This window comes from Rhamphochromis sp. 'chilingali' (assembly GCF_963969265.1).
Source record: "Rhamphochromis sp. 'chilingali' genome assembly, chromosome: 18".
Lineage (NCBI taxonomy): Eukaryota > Metazoa > Chordata > Actinopteri > Cichliformes > Cichlidae > Rhamphochromis > Rhamphochromis sp. 'chilingali'.
In genome coordinates, this window is record NC_137945.1 from 16,286,878 (window position 1) to 16,304,991 (window position 18,114).

General features: G+C 41.7%; 2 protein-coding genes across 2 annotated transcripts; both read left to right on the forward strand.

Annotated features, from left to right (window-relative positions):
• Positions 1 to 1,171: 1,171 nt before the first annotated feature.
• Positions 1,172 to 8,473, forward strand: LOC308385661 (glycine--tRNA ligase-like). Its single transcript, XM_080864760.1, has 17 exons — positions 1,172 to 1,464; positions 1,906 to 2,007; positions 2,743 to 2,845; positions 2,953 to 3,094; positions 3,423 to 3,511; positions 4,385 to 4,461; positions 4,564 to 4,709; positions 4,795 to 4,944; positions 5,042 to 5,204; positions 5,299 to 5,463; positions 5,546 to 5,653; positions 5,757 to 5,902; positions 5,990 to 6,075; positions 6,153 to 6,262; positions 6,550 to 6,643; positions 6,730 to 6,920; positions 7,976 to 8,473. The coding sequence occupies exons 1-17, from the start codon at positions 1,213 to 1,215 to the stop codon at positions 8,099 to 8,101; spliced, it is 2,250 nt and encodes a 749-aa protein (XP_080720886.1). The 5' UTR covers positions 1,172 to 1,212; the 3' UTR covers positions 8,102 to 8,473.
• A 1,741-nt stretch (positions 8,474 to 10,214) lies between these two features.
• On the forward strand, positions 10,215 to 17,976 carry LOC308385663 (glycine--tRNA ligase-like). Its single transcript, XM_080864762.1, has 17 exons — positions 10,215 to 10,364; positions 11,752 to 11,853; positions 11,999 to 12,101; positions 12,233 to 12,374; positions 12,445 to 12,533; positions 13,138 to 13,214; positions 13,297 to 13,442; positions 13,526 to 13,675; positions 13,750 to 13,912; positions 14,048 to 14,212; positions 14,322 to 14,439; positions 15,228 to 15,366; positions 15,452 to 15,537; positions 15,664 to 15,773; positions 15,858 to 15,951; positions 17,030 to 17,220; positions 17,314 to 17,976. Exons 1-17 carry the CDS (start codon positions 10,320 to 10,322, stop codon positions 17,425 to 17,427), a joined length of 2,034 nt encoding a protein of 677 aa, XP_080720888.1. The 5' UTR covers positions 10,215 to 10,319; the 3' UTR covers positions 17,428 to 17,976.
• The last annotated feature ends 138 nt before the right edge of the window (positions 17,977 to 18,114 follow it).

The window sequence follows — 18,114 nt, forward strand, 5'->3', positions numbered from 1 at the left end:
TCCAGTATCAATCAAATGCCAGTAACTTTTCTTATTGATGAGTGAGTGCTAAATGATGGAAACCCTGCAGGTCACATCTTGTCATTCCTCTGCAGAATAAGGGCACATTTTAGTGAGAATGAGATGATGAGATTTGAGCCCCAAGGGACACATGAAGTGTCTGGCATTTGTCTTATTGGAAGAGTGATCTGCTCCTCACCCTTGCAAAAAAAAAAAAAAAAAAAAAAAAGCCAATTGTGCAAAAGACATCAAAAAAATCTTGTAAAAATATGGATTCACACAGATCTAAAAGAAGAAGAAGAAGAAGAAGAAGAAGAAGAAGAAGAAGAAGAAGAAGAAAAAGAAAGAGCGATCTGAGGTCTGATAAGTTTGTTTTTCCTTCTTTTCTTGTGAGAAGAGTGGAAGATAGAAAGAGGGTCTTCATGGGCACAACTCCACAGTATCCACAGAGAGACACAAGGTTACCATTTCTGAATGACTGTAATGATTTAATCCTGGCCCATACCCTACAATAAACAGACTGAAATCGGCTAATAGCAGTTTTAGTTATTCTTTTCTCTCGGAAAATGTCATTATTTTTGTCAATAACTGAAATAAATGCTTGTAGATCTGTATGAGCTGATAATAGATTTGTTGATGAATGCCGGCCCATAGACAAATAAATTCACATTTACTGAATACAGTGGATATTTTTTCTCCTTTTTTTGCTTCCTCGTAGGGGGCTTGTCTGATTGCTGGGGTCTGTAATGTTGTATGGTCTTTAGCTTGGAATAGAAAGTGTCTCGCGGGAACTGTTGTTGTGATTTGGCGCCAAATAAATAAAACTGGAGTGAATTGAATTGAATTTTGTGCACACATATTAATTAGCTAGATCAAAAGGGCAACGGATATAACTGGGTGATGGAACAGTAATCCAGAATATATACTTTAGAATTAAGTTGTTATCTTAGCTGACAAAAAATATCGATCTAAACTAATTTTTATTTCAGTTTATTTTATTCATTTTTAAAATTTTATTTATAATGGGTTTTTTTTTATTTATTTATTTATTTATTTATTTTTTACCCCTCAGCATGTGTGACGAATCTGCCGAGAGTGTACAATGGGCACACAGCGTACGTGTGGCGTAGAGAAAGTGCTTCCCGGCGGCGGAAGCAGTGTTTACTTGCTCTCAGAGATTTCATCATTCTCTTTCTCGCATTACTCCGGTCCATGCTTCTTCGCGGCACAGCATCAGCACTGCTGAGGACCACCACTGAGATTTTCCGCTCCTGCCCGGTGTCCACGGTCCGGTTTGTTCGGCAGTCGCTTCGCTACCCGCGTAAAAACCGGCCGTTTTCAACGTCGGTGTGCTTGTGTAAGAAGAAGAAAACAAGCCTGTGGCTGCAGCTGGCGGAAGGACAAACCATGGACGGCAACATTGAAGAGATTCTCGCCCCTTTGAGGCTTGCAGTGAAAGAACAGGTAATTGGGACTTATCGCCTTATCTTTATCGTTATAGATAAAGAGTGTTTGTTCTCAGTGTGATTAAATATATTTTAGTACCGCCCACTCTGTCACATTAGCCTTCTCGCTCGTAAGGCTAGCCGGCTAACACGACCCGGCTGCTCGCTGTCAATGAATCAGTTGCTTTCTAGCTAGCTGCTAACGTTAACTGTCAGTTATGTCTGCGCTCTCTGCCACGTTTCATTGAGCTGCTGCTGTTGCAGCTGCTTTTGCATACACTTGTGGAAAGGGCGTGGTTATGATTGGAAGCCAAATTTGTACTGCTAATAAAACAAAAAACAAAACAAAAAACCTACACAACACTGATCCTTCAGCATATTTTTTGTAAGCATGCCCATACTCGTGTAGTATGGTTTTGTTGGTTTATCTGTGTCTGAAGCCAGCTCACTCTCTGTTTAGGGGGACCTGGTTCGCCAAATGAAACAGGATGGAGCTCCAGATGTGGATATTACTAAAGCTGTAGCAGAACTAAAGGCGAGGAAGAGGACTCTGGAGGCCAAGGTAAGCAAATCAAGTCCACTTGAGCTCATGGTACTCTGGAGTAGTTAAACTTTAGATATATGATATGCTCTTCAAGTGCTTATACACCCCCAGACAGCCAGACCACTCTGAAAATACGATGCTTTTCATTAAAGCTGAGAAGTGTATCATCAGTCCACCTGGCTGGGATGCTGTGAAAACTATATCAAAATGACAAAGAATGATCAAATCTGGGTTTTTGAGATCACTCTGAGTATTTTTAAGCTTTTTTCACAATCTCCTGTATAAGACGATCAGATACTGAGCTATAAAAGATCTTAACATGCCTCACAAAATGATACCTGAGTCAGACCTGACGGGTAAACGAAAGCAAGTAAGAGGGTCCTGGAAGCAAAGCTATTATTATGGTTTTGTATTTTCTAATTATTTTTTTATTTTATTTTGACTTTTTGTTTTTAATTCAGTTTAGTGTCAGTTTGTTTCCAGAGTAGATTTGTGATTCAGTGTCGTTATTGTTTGGAAGTGTTTAATGTATTTTAGTGTAATATGTGGATGGCGTATGTCAGTGCCAAAATTGAGGAAAATCATCACAGATTTGACAATAATAACACACAACCCTCTGAAAGCATTTTCATCTAGTTTTAGTTAACTCTAATATCCATGCCAGGAAGGCTCTGTGTTTTAAGGCCAAGAACAGACTTTAATGCTCAGATGTTGTTGTGATTTTAATCTTGGCACTTTGTATAAAAATTGCAGGAGTTGGCACTGCAACCCAAAGATGACATCGTCGACAGAACCAAGATGGAGGATACCCTCAAGAGGCGATTCTTTTACGACCAGGCCTTCGCTATCTATGGAGGTAAGACCTGGATAGCCAGCAGTGGAAATTAAGCTTTCGGTTAGTGCTTAAGCCAGCGTATGATGGCGTCTTTAAGCGTTCTGTTACCATGCAGTAATGCTCCTCAGGTGTGAGCGGCCTGTATGACTTCGGCCCTGTGGGCTGCGCCCTGAAGAACAACATCCTGCAGGCGTGGAGGCAGCACTTCATCCAGGAGGAGCAGATACTGGAGATCGACTGCACCATGCTGACCCCCGAGTCCGTCCTCAAGTAGGTGCACTGAACCTGTTGTAGTCGTGGTCTCAACATTTGTATTAGGCTTTAATAGGCTGTTTATTTATATTTAATAAAGGGTAATTCAGAAACTGCTAAAAAAAAAAAGGCGCCTAGTGGTTCCTAGAGTCAGCTCCAAAGTGCTGAACTGTGGGTTTTTGTTAACGGGCGCACATTGATTTCTGCGATTTTATGCATGGAAGCTGCCACTAATAGCAGCTTTCCATAGCCCGGTTGCAGATACACTGTTGAATGTACGAGTTTCTTTGGGATGCATTTTAAATCCTTGGCATTAATACACTTATTATGTTATTTCTTTCACCAGGACTTCAGGACATGTGGACAAATTTGCAGACTACATGGTGAAAGATGTCAAGAATGGCGAATGCTTCAGGGCTGACCACCTCCTCAAAGGTGAGCATGGTTTGCTTCTAGTTTTCCAGCACCGTGTAAACTAAAGGTGGATCTGTATTATTAATGGGACTCTGCAGACAGGAGGGGCAACTGCTGCTCGTCACCTATTCTGAGTATTGCTGTTGTGCCTGAGGGGGGGATGGAAGTGGCTGGACCAGCAGAAATCACGCAGGGCTTACAAAGTAATACAGCCGCTAGAATCCGAGACACTGGAACTGTACCAAGAGCTTGTGATGGACTGAGGACGTGTCCCAAAAGGCTTTTTATTTTCCCAGATAACACAAAAGTGTGTAATATTTATTAACAGAGGTACTTCAAATTGCATGAGGAACAAAAACAAAACAAGCATGTTTTCGTGAAGCTTTTTAGTTTGCAGCACATTTTCACATATGGTCAGTTTTTTGTATTTCACGTACTGTTTGTTATCGTTATTGCAGCTTACAAAAACCTCGCAACTGTCATGAGTACATATCCCAGAGTTGTGACATTGTACAATGTAAATAAACATGAATGAATTTGCTGCCATTTTAACAGATTATACATTAGGAGATGACATAAATAGTGTGTGCAACCAATGTGGAGGACATATAAGGCCTCCTCTGGGTCTGTGGGGTGGGATTGGTTCAGGGGTTGTTGGGTGCCTTAGCCCCGCGGTCTCCTACCAGGTGGAATTAGACTTCACTTGTTGTGCTTCTTTTAATGCACAGTGTTAGCTGAGCACACACGCATTCACTCATACTTTTTATAATGACTATATTTACGTTGAGCACTGTTGTAGGACTCGCTGTAGGTGCTGGGGGCAGGCTGGGATGTTGGTGGGAAGTCACAAAAAACAACAAAAACACCACTGTCTGGTTTTTCTGTGTGTTACAGCCCACCTTCAGAAGCTGATGTCTGATAAGAAGTGCACAGCAGAGAAGAAGGCTGAGATGGAGAGCGTCATCACCCAGGTCTGTGTTAATTGAGACAAAATGAGTCATGTTGAAAAACCTTTGTTTCTGACGTGGCTGTAAATCACTGATTTTGCATTTTTTGGGCTTACCGGTTTCCAGTTGGACAACTACACCCAAGAAGAGCTGTCTGACCTTTTCGTAAAATACAGCGTCAAGTCCCCTACCACAGGAAATGAGCTCACACCTCCCATCTCCTTCAACCTGATGTTTCAGACGTCCATTGGACCAGGGGGGAATATGGCAGGGTAAAATGACTCCTCAGCACTGTGCAGAAACGTTTCCTCACATTTGTGTCATTAATTTTGATTTTTAATCAATCTGCATTTGCAGCTATCTGAGGCCTGAAACAGCTCAGGGAATATTCCTCAACTTCAAGCGTCTTTTGGAATTCAACCAGGGAAAACTGCCATTCGCTGCTGCTCAGATAGGAAACTCCTTCAGGAACGAAATCTCTCCTCGCTCTGGACTCATTCGTGTCAGGTGAGGAGGGGGTGTGTCCTCTGGTTCAAATAATATTTTGTTTTTAAGCTGAGAGAGAAAACGGGAATGTGACTGTGTGATATATATTTTTGTGCAGAGAGTTCACCATGGCTGAGATTGAGCACTTTGTGGACCCGAATGAAAAGGATCATCCCAAATTCCCCAACGTAGCTGACCTGGACATCATGTTATACTCCTCCAAGGCTCAGACCAGCGGCCAGTCTGCACAGATCATGAAGCTGGGAGACGCTGTAGAGCAGGTGGCCATAACACTGGAACACCAATGATGATGTCAAATCCAAAATAGTCAGTTTAAGATGAAAAGCAACAAAAAATGTATCTTGTCTCACTTAGGGAGTGATCAACAACTCCGTCCTGGGATATTTCATCGGGAGGATCTACCTCTACCTTACTAAAGTTGGTATTGCCAAAGACAAGCTGCGTTTCCGACAGCACATGGACAACGAGATGGCTCACTACGCCTGTGACTGCTGGGATGCCGAAGCCAAAACCTCCTACGTACGTCCCACTGCAGCGTTTCCTCACAGCTTTATCAGCTTCTTTGTATGCTGATGCTCAAAGTAATGTTTGTCCCCTGCAGGGCTGGATCGAGATCGTAGGCTGCGCTGACCGGTCCTGTTACGATCTGCAGTGCCACGCACGGGCCACCAAGGTCCCTCTGGTTGCTGAAAAGCCTCTAAAAGAACCCATATCCTTAAATCAAAGTAGAAACACAACTTCAGAGAAAGTCCCAAAACACGAAAGAGCCTTTTGATGTTGGTGATCGGTGTTTCTCCTTAACTTCTCCACACAAAACTGTAAATGTCGTCCAGTTTGAGCCCAATAAAGGAGCCATTGGGAAGGCCTATAAAAAGGATGCAAAGATAGTCATGGAGTACCTCTCTGTGTGTGACGAGTGCTTCATTACAGACCAGGAAAAGCTGCTCAGTGAGAGTGGGTGAGTGCTGTGGCTAATCATCATACTGATGGTTGTTTCAAGTACATTTTCAGGAAAGAGTTAGTTTTTCAAATTTGTGCTCCTCAGAGAGTTCACCATCGAGACAGAAGGCAAAGCGTTCAAACTCACAAAGGACATGGTCAGCGTGAAGCGATTCCAGAAGACTCTGCACGGTGAGTTTCACTCAAGAGAAACGTGAGGGGAAATGATACCGGAGCAAGTGGTTTTATAATGTCTCTGTCATCCACAGTCGAGGAAGTTGTTCCCAACGTGATCGAGCCCTCGTTTGGCATCGGTAGGATCATGTACACCATCTTTGAGCACACATTCCAGGTCAGAGAAGGCGACGAACAAAGAACGGTAAGTCTGACAACATCGATGTTTCTGCCCTTACAAAATGACACCATGTTCAGTGCTGCTGCACTCATCCTCTTCATCTATTTCTTTATGATTAGATTTTGATCTGGAACATTGAATCCTTGTGATTGATTTATGTGTATTTTACTAACAAGTTAAAGAGTAGCACTTAATTTCATTTGCCTGATTTTGTTATATTGTTGTAGCTCCTTACAGAGTTGAGTATTTTTGCATGCTTTGTTTTATTTTTGCTGGTTTTCTTTAATGATGCGTCTTCATTTTCACTGCAGTACTTTAGCTTCCCTGCTACTGTCGCTCCTTACAAGTGCTCCGTCCTGCCTCTGAGTCAAAACCAAGAGTTCATGCCTTTTGTGAGGGAATTATGTAAGTGATTCCAAAATCAAACATCCTATTTCAGTCAAAGAAGAAAAATGGCACTTTCTCCAACTGCTTTTTTCTTTTCTCCTTAGCGGAGGCGCTGACCAGAAACGGCGTATCTCACAAGGTGGACGACTCTTCAGGATCCATCGGGAGGCGCTACGCCAGGACGGATGAGATCGGAGTGGCGTTTGGAATCACCATTGACTTTGACAGTGTGAACAAAACGCCTCACACAGCCACTCTGAGAGACCGTGACTCTATGAGGCAAATCAGGGCCGAGGTACTGCTTCACTTCACTCCATTTTTACATGTGTTAGGGCTGCGTAGGTAAACTCTAGGGCGGTGCTTTTGTCACAGCACAGAAAAACATAAAAAACTGAGCAACCATGGTAGTGATTTTCATAACCTTTCAGCTCATTCATTCATTTTGTGTGGTTTGGTATGAAAAATGGTCTCCAACACATAGGCTGTACAGTAGAATTGGTGTTTAATGTATTCCATTTATATAGCGCCTTGCTGTTCATCCATGGGATAGTTGCAGGAAGTTGATTGTAAGTGATGACATCCAACAATGATGGCGACCGATAAAGAGAAAGCTCTCTGTGTGAGTCTGTGACAGCTGTGCAGCAGGATTTTTCATTAACAGTATGGCGTTAAACCTCCCACCTAAACCTTTCTGTTCAGCCACGTATTTTAAAATTTACCGTAAGCTTTTATGTCTGTTACTTTAAAAAAAAAAATCAGATCAAATGATTCTATAAGTGACGACCAAAGAGAAATACATTTAAGGCCCAATGAGTTTCATCCTTTGCTTGTGCTTCACCTCTCCACAATTCATGAAATTCAGCTTGGTGCTGTTTGATTGTCATGTTGAAACAAATGAAGGGATAAACAAGCAAACAAAAACACTGAAAATGTGCCTCGACAGAAGAATAACAGAGTGGAAAGATGCGAGGACATGCATGGCTGCAACGAGGCTGAGCTTCTTAGTGTGGCAGCAGATGATGTATTTCAGTCTGTTTCACTCACATTTCATGGAACAGAGATTCCTCTTTTACTCATCAGTACAGCTGCATGCATAAACTGTGCAACAACAACAAAATCAATTGTGTTTTTAGGCTTTAAGTCCATTTTCTCTGGTTTACACTTGTGTTGGGCTCAGAGTGATGCCAAGACACGAGCCATACATATCTTTGGACTTGATTGATAATTCTTTCGACAGTAAAATTACCTGCAACATGACTTAACCCTACTCCAAGTGCATTTCACCTCGAGTTCCACACACACCATATAACACCATTAAGTAAAAACGCTCCTCTTTTTCTCTCCTCACAGGTCGGCGAGCTGCCCGTGATCGTTCGGGATTTGGCCAGCGGCACATTGACCTGGGCGGAAGTGGAGAGCAAGTACCCCATCTTCGAAGGACAGGAGACCAGCAAGAAGGACACGAGCGAAGAGTAGAGTTCTCCTGTCTGCCAGCCACTTCATAATAAATCCACAGACTCGTTGCTTATGCACCGCCGCGACGATTGCCGCGACTGGATTGTGACGAGCTGTAGTGGCGCACAGAGCCCTCTTTGTGATCCACACCACTGCAATCACTAAATTGTCATGTATTTATCATATCTTAACAGTTGTGGTAAAGCTTGCACAGGACTGTTGTTTCATTGACGAGCAGCATTTCATCCATGCACGACCATGCCAATACGATGTTAAAAGGGAGAAATGTAATCAGGGTGTTTTCAGTGGAAGGAAGCGTCCACTATTCCAGTTTCAGGCAGATCTGATTGAGATATTTAACAGTTTCAATAAAAAGAGTCGGCACTTACAGGACACGGACAAACAGCTGTGATATTTTCTTCTTGTTTTTGAGCCACTGCTGCTCAGCGATTGCTTTTAATCTCAAAAATGTCTTCTTAAGCTTACGGTAATTCAGGAGTTTTTAAGATGACCTCCAAAACTAAAATCTTAATGCTCGGAAATTAAAACCATGTTTTGAATGTTTGCTTTTTTCCCCTCCAGTGGAAAAAATGTGGACTAAAAATGTCCAACGCATCAGTTTTATTAGTTTGAACATAAACGGTGTATCAGAGCCAACATGAATGAAACAAGTAAATCCAGTATGATTTAAAAACAGAATAGTCAGCGAAATTGTTTTTAGCACGTGACAAGTTGATGTGTTTAACGCAGCGTACCGATTCATGTTTCATGTGTATGACAGATATTCTGCTTCCTACCATGATTATATTGTTTTTGTTAAAAGTGGGATTCTTTTATTTTTTTTGCCTCATAGCTCAACATCATATCTGAGAATTCAAAGCAAAGCAGCAGCCGGCACAGTGGCGTTGTGATTAGCAGGCCTAACAGTAAGTAGGTCCTGGGTTCAAATTCACTGGTTCCCTGGGATCTTTCTGTATGAGTACTCCGGTTTACTTCCAAAGATGCACTTAGAGTTGATTTTTAACCTATTCTAAATTGTTTGGGCGTACCCTGCCTTCTGCCCTGTGACAACTGGGATATGCTCCAGTGTTCCCTCCACCCCCATGATGCTTGGAGAATTGGAAGAAGATGGGTGGAAAATAAAGGACTGATAGTATTATTTTTCACCATTAGCTGGCACCACTGATTCACTGTTACTTCCACTACTAGCTCATTTTTATTTAATTTTTTTCTATTAAGGGCCTGTTAAATTCTCAAAGGTGGGTAAAGGTAAACAGGTTTTTGCGATCCTACATGCACAATAAGGCACCACTGTTAAGGTGAAGTTACAAAGGCTTTAAAGTGTGGGCTCTTCCTTTATTACTGCATTTATTTACTACATTTATTACTTAGAAAATGCAAGGCCTAATGCACAAACATCCTAAATGGATATTTGTTTAGCTGGTTAGTCAGATTACTTTGCCTCTTTATTCCAAAAACTAATAATTCTGCCACATGTACAGATCAAGAGTTTGGAGCCTTTTTCACCTCAGTTAACCATGAGACTGTGCCTTCTACCAAAGCTTCTTTCAGCTGCTTCCTCGTTCACAAAGGGGGTCATCACAGTGCACTGACTGTCAGACTTGATCTGACATGTTCACACCAGATGTTACTTTGCTACTAAATAATTGTTAAGGATAAAGCGTCTCAGAGACACAGAGAGTGAGCAGGATGAGATTTCTGACTTCCAGGCATCACTGATGTTCCGTTATACTTGTTTAGGACAAATTTTCCAAAACACTTTCTTGCAGAGTTAAGCACACTGGCTTCAAGTTCACTGTGTACAATAATCAAATAGTTTCACGTTGTGCATTTATGCCCCATGCTATTTATTTATTAAATGTGTCATGTCAAATGAAAACATCTTTTAGTGTTGTAGTCAGAGCTCATACTTGGATGGAGGAACAAAAGAGCCACATCATGTTATTTCTATCCTGGGGCCATTGTTCTGCACAGTGTATGTATTACTAGGCTGTTAATGCTAATGACTAAACAATACTGTTGACAGAAAGTCAGGACCAGTGTGGTTTCGTTTTCAACCTGGAATGGAGAATTAATTTGAGCTTCCTGGATGATGCAACACAACAACCTCGTTGCCAGAGTCGGATTATAAAAGAGAAGAAAACATTTCCCTCTCTGTGTCTCAGACTGAAGGAAGCTTGAAGCAGACTTTAACAAGAGCAACCTGTTGAGTGTCAGCATGGAAGAATTACTGGCTCCTTTTAGGCAGGCTGTGCGGGAACAGGTAGGTTTTTCATCTGAAGATCATGCTCGTTTTCCAGATTTCTTTTCTCAAACAAACAACAGCAGCTCTTCAACAAGCGTTATTCTTGTTACTTTTTAATCATAGTTGGTTTCGCTAAATAGATCATGATCATTTCAAGTATCTGCCATTTCTGTTTTCACATGTATCAGAGCATTGCTTAGCCCAGGGGTCTGCAACCTTTAACACCCAAAGAGCCATTTGGACCTGGTTTCCACGCAAAAGAAAACACTGGGAGCCGCAAATACTGTTTGACATCTAAAATGAAGATAACACTGTATATATTGTTTTTTACCTTTGTGCTTTGTGTGAACAACTAAGGTGTGTTTATGAAATCCTTTAAGTGCTAATGAGAAAATTACATTTTATTTATGTAATTAACACATTTTGAACTCTTAAAGAAATATAACAAAAGGAAAGACACCCAGCTGAACGAAAATGATCCATGTAGCAAACAAAAACCGTTGTGAGCCGCCGCCCTTATATCGCCTTTGGGCTTTTGGAGCGTTGACCTGGCTTTTAAAAAATAATTGGAAAAAAAGCACTATGCTGCTAAAAAATGAAAAATAGATATTTGCAATATTCTGCCTAAATATGTATTTTACCTGGTCAATGTGTGTGGCGGGGCGTGGTCTGCATCACCGCTGCAGGGGAGACGGACTCACCTGAGCGGCACCCGCAGTCACGCCTCGCGGTCTGTGCTCTCTATGCTGTTGTGTTGGTGTGTGTTGGTGTGTGAGCTGAAAAGCTACAGCCGGCTGTATGCGTACAGCAACCGTGTGTGAAAAGTGGTCAATAAAGAGATGCTGAAAAGCGTGTTCATACAAACGTCGTCGGGTGTTGGCCGTGATGTGTTTACAATGGGACTTCTGCTCCTGAACTTCTGCAAATCAGGGCTGTACGACGTCACTTTCATCTTTATGCAGGACTGTAAGCTGTCATCTGTGAGGCGTGAGCGGTGTTTCTTTTTAACATAGTTCACGGTGGAGAATAGTTGCTTACATAATGTGGATCCGAAGATCCATAATTGGCCTACCTGGGGTTGAAAGTCTCGATAAATGCACCGCGTTTCCGCGGGTGTGACGCTTATTTTGAGCGATGAAAAAAATAATGGAATATAATTTTATTTTTATATTTCAATATCACAATAATCTTCCAATTTAGAACTACAAGTTAAAAAAAGATCTAACATAAATAAAATATACTTCAGCTAAATACTTCCAATTTATTTTCCCAAACCTCGCGGAGCCGCACTATAAGGACTAAAGAGCCGCAGGTTGCCGACCCCTGGCTCAGCCTTTGTTACTGAAACTGAAAAACCACTTAATTCGAGTGTGGAGAGGAGGTAAAGTGTAGTTCTGTTCTGCAGGGTGACTTGGTCCGTGAGTTAAGGGAGAAAGGTGCTCCGGAGCAGGAGGTGAGCAAAGCTGCTGCAGAGCTGAAATCACGGAAAAAGACTCTTGAAGCAAAGGTGAGAGTCTCACAGCTCCTGATTGGCCTTTGCACTGATTCTGCTTTCAGTTTGACATGTTTTTCCTCGCGTGCCTCTCTGCTAACTTTTATGACCCCCACTCTGATTAAGAAATAGTGCCTCACACCATCATTTCCCATTACAGGAACTGGCTCTGCAGCCCAAAGAGGACACAGTGGATCGAGTGAAGATGGAAGATACATTGAAGAGGAGGTTCTTCTATGATCAGGCATTTGCCATATATGGAGGTAAGGTAGCAGAAAGGAAGGATAACAGAAGCTGATACAGGAAAAGCTGAAAAACCAAGAAAACACTTGTGGAAATGCTTCATTTTTAAATCAATATTTATTTTATTTAAAAAAAACTACTTGTCCCTCAGGTGTGAGCGGCCTGTACGACTTCGGGCCTGTGGGCTGTGCTCTGAAGAACAACATCCTGCAGGTGTGGAGGCAGCACTTCATCCAGGAGGAGCAGATCCTGGAGATCGACTGCACCATGCTGACCCCCGAGCCCGTCCTCAAGTAGGTAAGCACAAATTCAAGTTTGGCTTCTAATAGATTTGTCCTATAACCAGCTCCCCATTTGTTTCAGGACTTCTGGGCATGTGGATAAATTTGCTGACTACATGGTGAAAGATGCCAAGACAGGCGAATGCTACCGGGCAGATCATCTTCTCAAAGGTGGCTTTAAACTTTCTGACAAGGTGTCAGATTTCATGACATGGACAGAAAATGACAGAAAACTAAAGGAACTATGAGAAATACAGAGTAGCATCATAATCTTGCTGATGTTAGACATATTTTGGTGATATTTATTTCCCTGCAGAGCGAGTTCTGAACAGGTTTTTACCTGCCTTGCTGTTTAGTATCTCCTCTGAGGAATTGATTTCGAGCTGCACAGATAACTGATAAGTTTTTTCTTCCACCTGACATCGGTCAAGCAGCTCAACAGACCTTTTAAAAAAGAAAGAAAATGAGAATAATTATTTAACATTTAAACAGAGTGTGTAATAAATACCTATTTTAACCTTGTACTCTTAGTTAAAGGGATATTTCGAGCGATTTTGCACATGAAGATAGTTTTGTGTTGTCTATGGGTTTATTTGTATGACATTTAACCTTTTTATATTGTACATTTTATATAAAGGACTTATTGACTGGCTGGTTTTCTTAGATCTCATTATTGGCTAAAACCAAACAGACAAACAGCATCAATGAAACAATAATCTAAAAATGTGCGTGTTAATCCTTGCATCTATCTTCTTTTTCGTTTTATTCCTCACAGCTTACTTAAAGAAACTGATGTGTGAGGAGAAGTGCTCAGCGGGGCAGGTGAATGAATTGGAGGATGTCATCACACAGGTGTGTGCCTCGCAAACACACATGCACCGGTGTGTTGGTGAAGAAATAATCCTGTGATGCATTTGTGGTCCCTCTGTTTCAGATGGATAACTACGCTCAGCAGGAGCTGGCCGATCTATTTGTGAAATACAACGTCAAGTCTCCTGCCACAGGAAATGACCTCACACCTCCTGTCTCCTTCAACCTCATGTTTCAGACGTCCATCGGGCCTGGAGGGAACATGCCTGGGTACTCATATCTGCACTTGCAACATTCCTTTCAAGGTTTATTATTTTGCTGTGTTGAAATTGTGCACGTTGGTATTTCTGCAGCTACCTGCGACCTGAAACAGCTCAGGGAATGTTCCTCAACTTCAAACGTCTGTTGGAGTTCAACCAGGGAAAGCTTCCCTTTGCTGCTGCTCAGATCGGAAACTCCTTCAGGAATGAAATATCTCCTCGCTCTGGACTCATTCGTGTTAGGTAATGCTTAGAATGAATTATTGCTGCCTTCCAAAAGGGATGTTGGGTGAAATATCAGCATTTCCTGCTTGCAGGGAGTTCACCATGGCTGAGATCGAGCACTTTGTGGACCCAAATGAGAAGGTCCACCCTAAATTCTCCAATGTGGCCGACCTGGAGATCATGCTGTTCTCCTCCCAGGCTCAGACAAGCGGACAGTCAGCACAAATGATGAGGCTGGGAGATGCTGTGGAGCAGGTAGGTGTCGTTTTACTGACATACCTTAGAGCACCAAAACTATAGCATAGATGAAAGATGAATGGTTAGAAGCAAGTTTGGTATTTAATTCAGTATTTGACGCACATCTTTACATTCACTGTCTCTCTGCTGCAGGGAGTCATCAACAACTCTGTGCTGGGCTACTTCATTGGAAGAATCTACCTGTATCTGATCAAAGTGGGACTATCCAAAGACAAAGTGCGCTTCCGTCAGCACATGGAAAACGAGATGGCTCATTACGCATGTGACTGCTGGGATGCTGAGTCCAAAACCTCCTATGTAAATATTTTTTCTTTCCACTAACAGACTTATAAAACCATTTAAAGCATTATAAAGACAGCGTCCAGTTTTATATTTTAGTTGCACCTTTGTGTTTTTTCTTCTTCAGGGTTGGATTGAAATTGTGGGCTGTGCGGATCGCTCCTGTTACGACCTTTCGTGTCACTCCAGAGCTACCAAAGTCCCTCTGGTGGCAGAAAAGATGCTAAAAGAGCCCATATCCTTCTGTGGTCCAGTCCAACAACCTGACTATAATTACACTAAATGTGTCAGGTCAGACCTATAGCCTATTAATAAAATATTTTAAATATCCAACTTTATTTATTTACAATATAGGTTTTTGCCTTTGAACAATTTTCCTTCGTTTCAATTCAATTTTATTTAAAGAGCACCAATTCACACCAACAGCTTTATATTAAAAGGTAAAGACCCTACAGTTGGTAACCGTGGGAAGGAAAAACTCCCCTTTTATCAGCAGGAAACCTCCAGTAGAACCAGCTCAAGCAGGGGGAGTCATTACTGCGACTGCGTGGGGGTGAGGAGGAGTGTTAGATTTCATGCTAAAATCACTCAGGCTGTGGATACAGGTTTGAAAAATGAAGCCTCTGTCTTCAACCTGCATTCTTTGTATTGGCCAGCAGGGGGCTCATGGTTACAAAAAGAGGCAATATAGTTTGAGAAAAGAACCCTACTACACTTTTATGATCTCAGTAAACACTTTTTTTTATGAGTTTATGATCTGAGTAGCCAGTTTTAAGCCCTGTTTGATATAGATGTAGTGTTTATATTGTAAATTAAAGTCCTATTTAGAGTAAAATAGACCTAAACCATGTATAGGATGTGGAGTGTTTCTCAGCCGGGTCTTCTTTCAAACACACAAGATGGCGATGGCCAAAATGCTTAAGCCAAGGCTTCACCAACCAGTGGCTGATGTCTCAGTGGCTTTATCCATCCTTTCTTCATTGTTATGTTTTTTTTCCCAAGTTTTATGCCTTAATTAGTTCATACAAAACAGTAAATGTCATCCAGTTTGAGCCCAACAAAAGTGCCATTGGAATGGCCTACAAAAAGGATGCCAAGCTGGCTCTGGAGTACCTGGCTGTCTGTGATGATTGCTACATCAGCGATCAGGAAAAGCTTCTCAGTGAAACAGGGTAATTAATGACGTTCATGCTCTTAACAACCATAAAGTTCATTTATGAAGCATTTTGTGACTTGATGTTGTGTTTCTGTCTGTAGGGAGTTCAGCTTTGAGACAGACGGCAAAACCTTCAAACTCACTAAAGATATGGTCAGTGTGAAGAGGTTCCAGAAAACCCTGCATGGTAAGAGGTGACATCAATCCTGTTTTTTAATGCCAGAGTAGGCAAGTTATTGTGGAAGGGTGGCAAAAACAACAACAACAAAAAAAAACAACAACTCTCAAATGTCTCTGTTTTTCCCTGTCACAGTGGAGGAGATTATTCCCAATGTAATTGAACCCTCTTTTGGGATCGGCAGAATCATGTACTCGATCTACGAGCACTCATTCCACATCCGGGAGGGGGATGAACAGAGGACGGTAAGAATACTCCACAACAAGAAAACAGATCTGAGTAACAGTTACGTGTTTGTTTTGATTTAAGGTGCTTTATTCTGTGGTCAGTATTTCAGCTTTCCTACCATTGTGGCTCCATACAAATGCTCCATCCTGCCTTTGAGCCAGAACCAGAACTTTGTGCCATTCATCCACCAGTTAGGTGAGTATAGTCTTTCCATTTCAGTAGAGTGTTGGCTGTTACAGTTAAATACTCAAATGCTCTTTTCAATAGTATTTGGTGAATACTATTGAATACTAGAGCCAGGATATAGTTAGCTTAGCTTGGTTTAGCTTTAGTCTGACATTGTCTGCAGCCTGGCCAAATTAAATAGAGGATTTTCTTATTTCCCTTAGTTGATCACTGGGAACAGAGATACACCCCATCATGAATCATGGTGTATCTCTGTTCCCAGTGCTTTCTCCAGTAACTAGTTTAACTAATTGTTTTCTGTTTGGTTCTCATGCATTGTTTATGCACAGATCTCTGAATGTCCTGCCACACCAGTTCAATCAGGTTGAGGTGTGGACTTTGACTGGTCCATTGCAACACCTTTATTCTTTACCTTTTGAGCCATTCTGTTATAGATTTGCTGCTGGTTTGGGATCATCGTCCAGTTTCAGCAGAGCTTTAGTTGTCAGACAGATGTCCTCATATTTGATTTTCAGTGACTGCAAGGTGTCCGAGTTCGTTAGCTAAAAACAAGCCAAAATCATCACCCCTCTACCACCGTGCATGACAGTTGCTATGAGGTGCACACGCTGACATGCTGTGTTTTGTTTTCACCAAACATAGCATATGTTTGTCCTGGCAAACCTTCCAAACTAGTCATACTTGTTTAGTCTGTATTGTTATGAAGTTTAACATTTAACATGCTAAGGCTTGCAGAGTCTCAGCTATAGCTCCAGCGGCATTTGCAATTCCTGTGCATGTTGCACGGTCTGACCTTGGGCTGAATTTGCTGGGAATTGTGTTATTACACACCTGAGTGCTCCAGACCAACAAACTGCCAAAGCATCTGCTTTTACATTCTCTTTTTCAGATTACTGAGTGACTTTGCCAGGGTTATAAGTCATGGTAGGGCTTGGAATACTGAGTATACATGTAGTATTACTTAGCAAGTTTTAGAGGTTGGCAATAGTCTCTTCCTATTTATAGTCTTAATGTTACACCCAGCTAATAGCTATATATTCATACTTAAGCAAATGTAATGGTTTTGTCATCATCTTCCTCCTTGTAGCTGAGGCTATGACCAGAAACGGTGTGTCTTACAAAGTAGACGACTCTTCAGGGTCCATCGGGAGGCGCTACGCGCGGTCAGATGAGATCGGAGTGGCTTTTGGAATCACCATCGACTTTGACACAGTGAACAAGACGCCTCACACGGCCACTCTGAGAGACCGTGACTCGATGAGGCAAATCAGGGCCGAGGTAAACCAGTTAACTGTTTTGATTTTTGAAAGTGCCATATCTGTTTTTTTTTCATTGGTTTTTTGGATACTAATTTACTAAAATATATCACAGATCACAGAGTTGCCAGACATTATACAACATCTGGCTAGTGACACCTTGAAGTGGGCTGAAGTGGAGAGCAAGTACCCCATCTTTGAAGGACAGGAGTCCAGCAAGAAGGAGTAACCATCCATCCACCCATTCATTTCACGAAGTGGGACACACTCTGTACAGGTCCCCAAAACCTATCTCCAATTGGAGATAACATTTGGAGAACAGTGTTGCTCAAGCAAATCACCAACTGACATGTTGAACTGTTCCTATGAAGGAGGAGAACGGTTTAATAATCTATAATTTTCTACATTGTCACGTTTGATTGTCAAATAAACAACAAAATATTTGTCCTACAGTTCGTTTCATTTGCCGCTTAAATGACAAACTGTATTGTATTTTGAGATATTGTCACTAGTTGGCACTGCGTGTTGTTTTATATCTCCCAGTGAGCTGTTGTTAGAATCTGAGACACGGAGCTTCAGGCTGCTCAAATTTGCAGGAGGCTTAGACCATCCCAAAACAGACCTGGCAACATGTAGAATGGAAAAATTTTTTACAGATAAAATATCTGGGTCTTTTTTCTTTTGACAGTAAAAATAGTTCCTCAAATCTTCAAAGTATGTTATGTTAAGCAGTGTGACGCAATGCAGACATGAGTACATGTAACTATGTAAATATAATGAGGGCTTCAACTTCAGACTTTTCAGTATTAAATGTGAAAATATCGACATATGGCTTGAGTGAGTTTTGCTAACTATTTGCTGCTTATTATCAAATATAGGCGACCTGAATACATGTCCAATGTTGTGTGGCTCATAG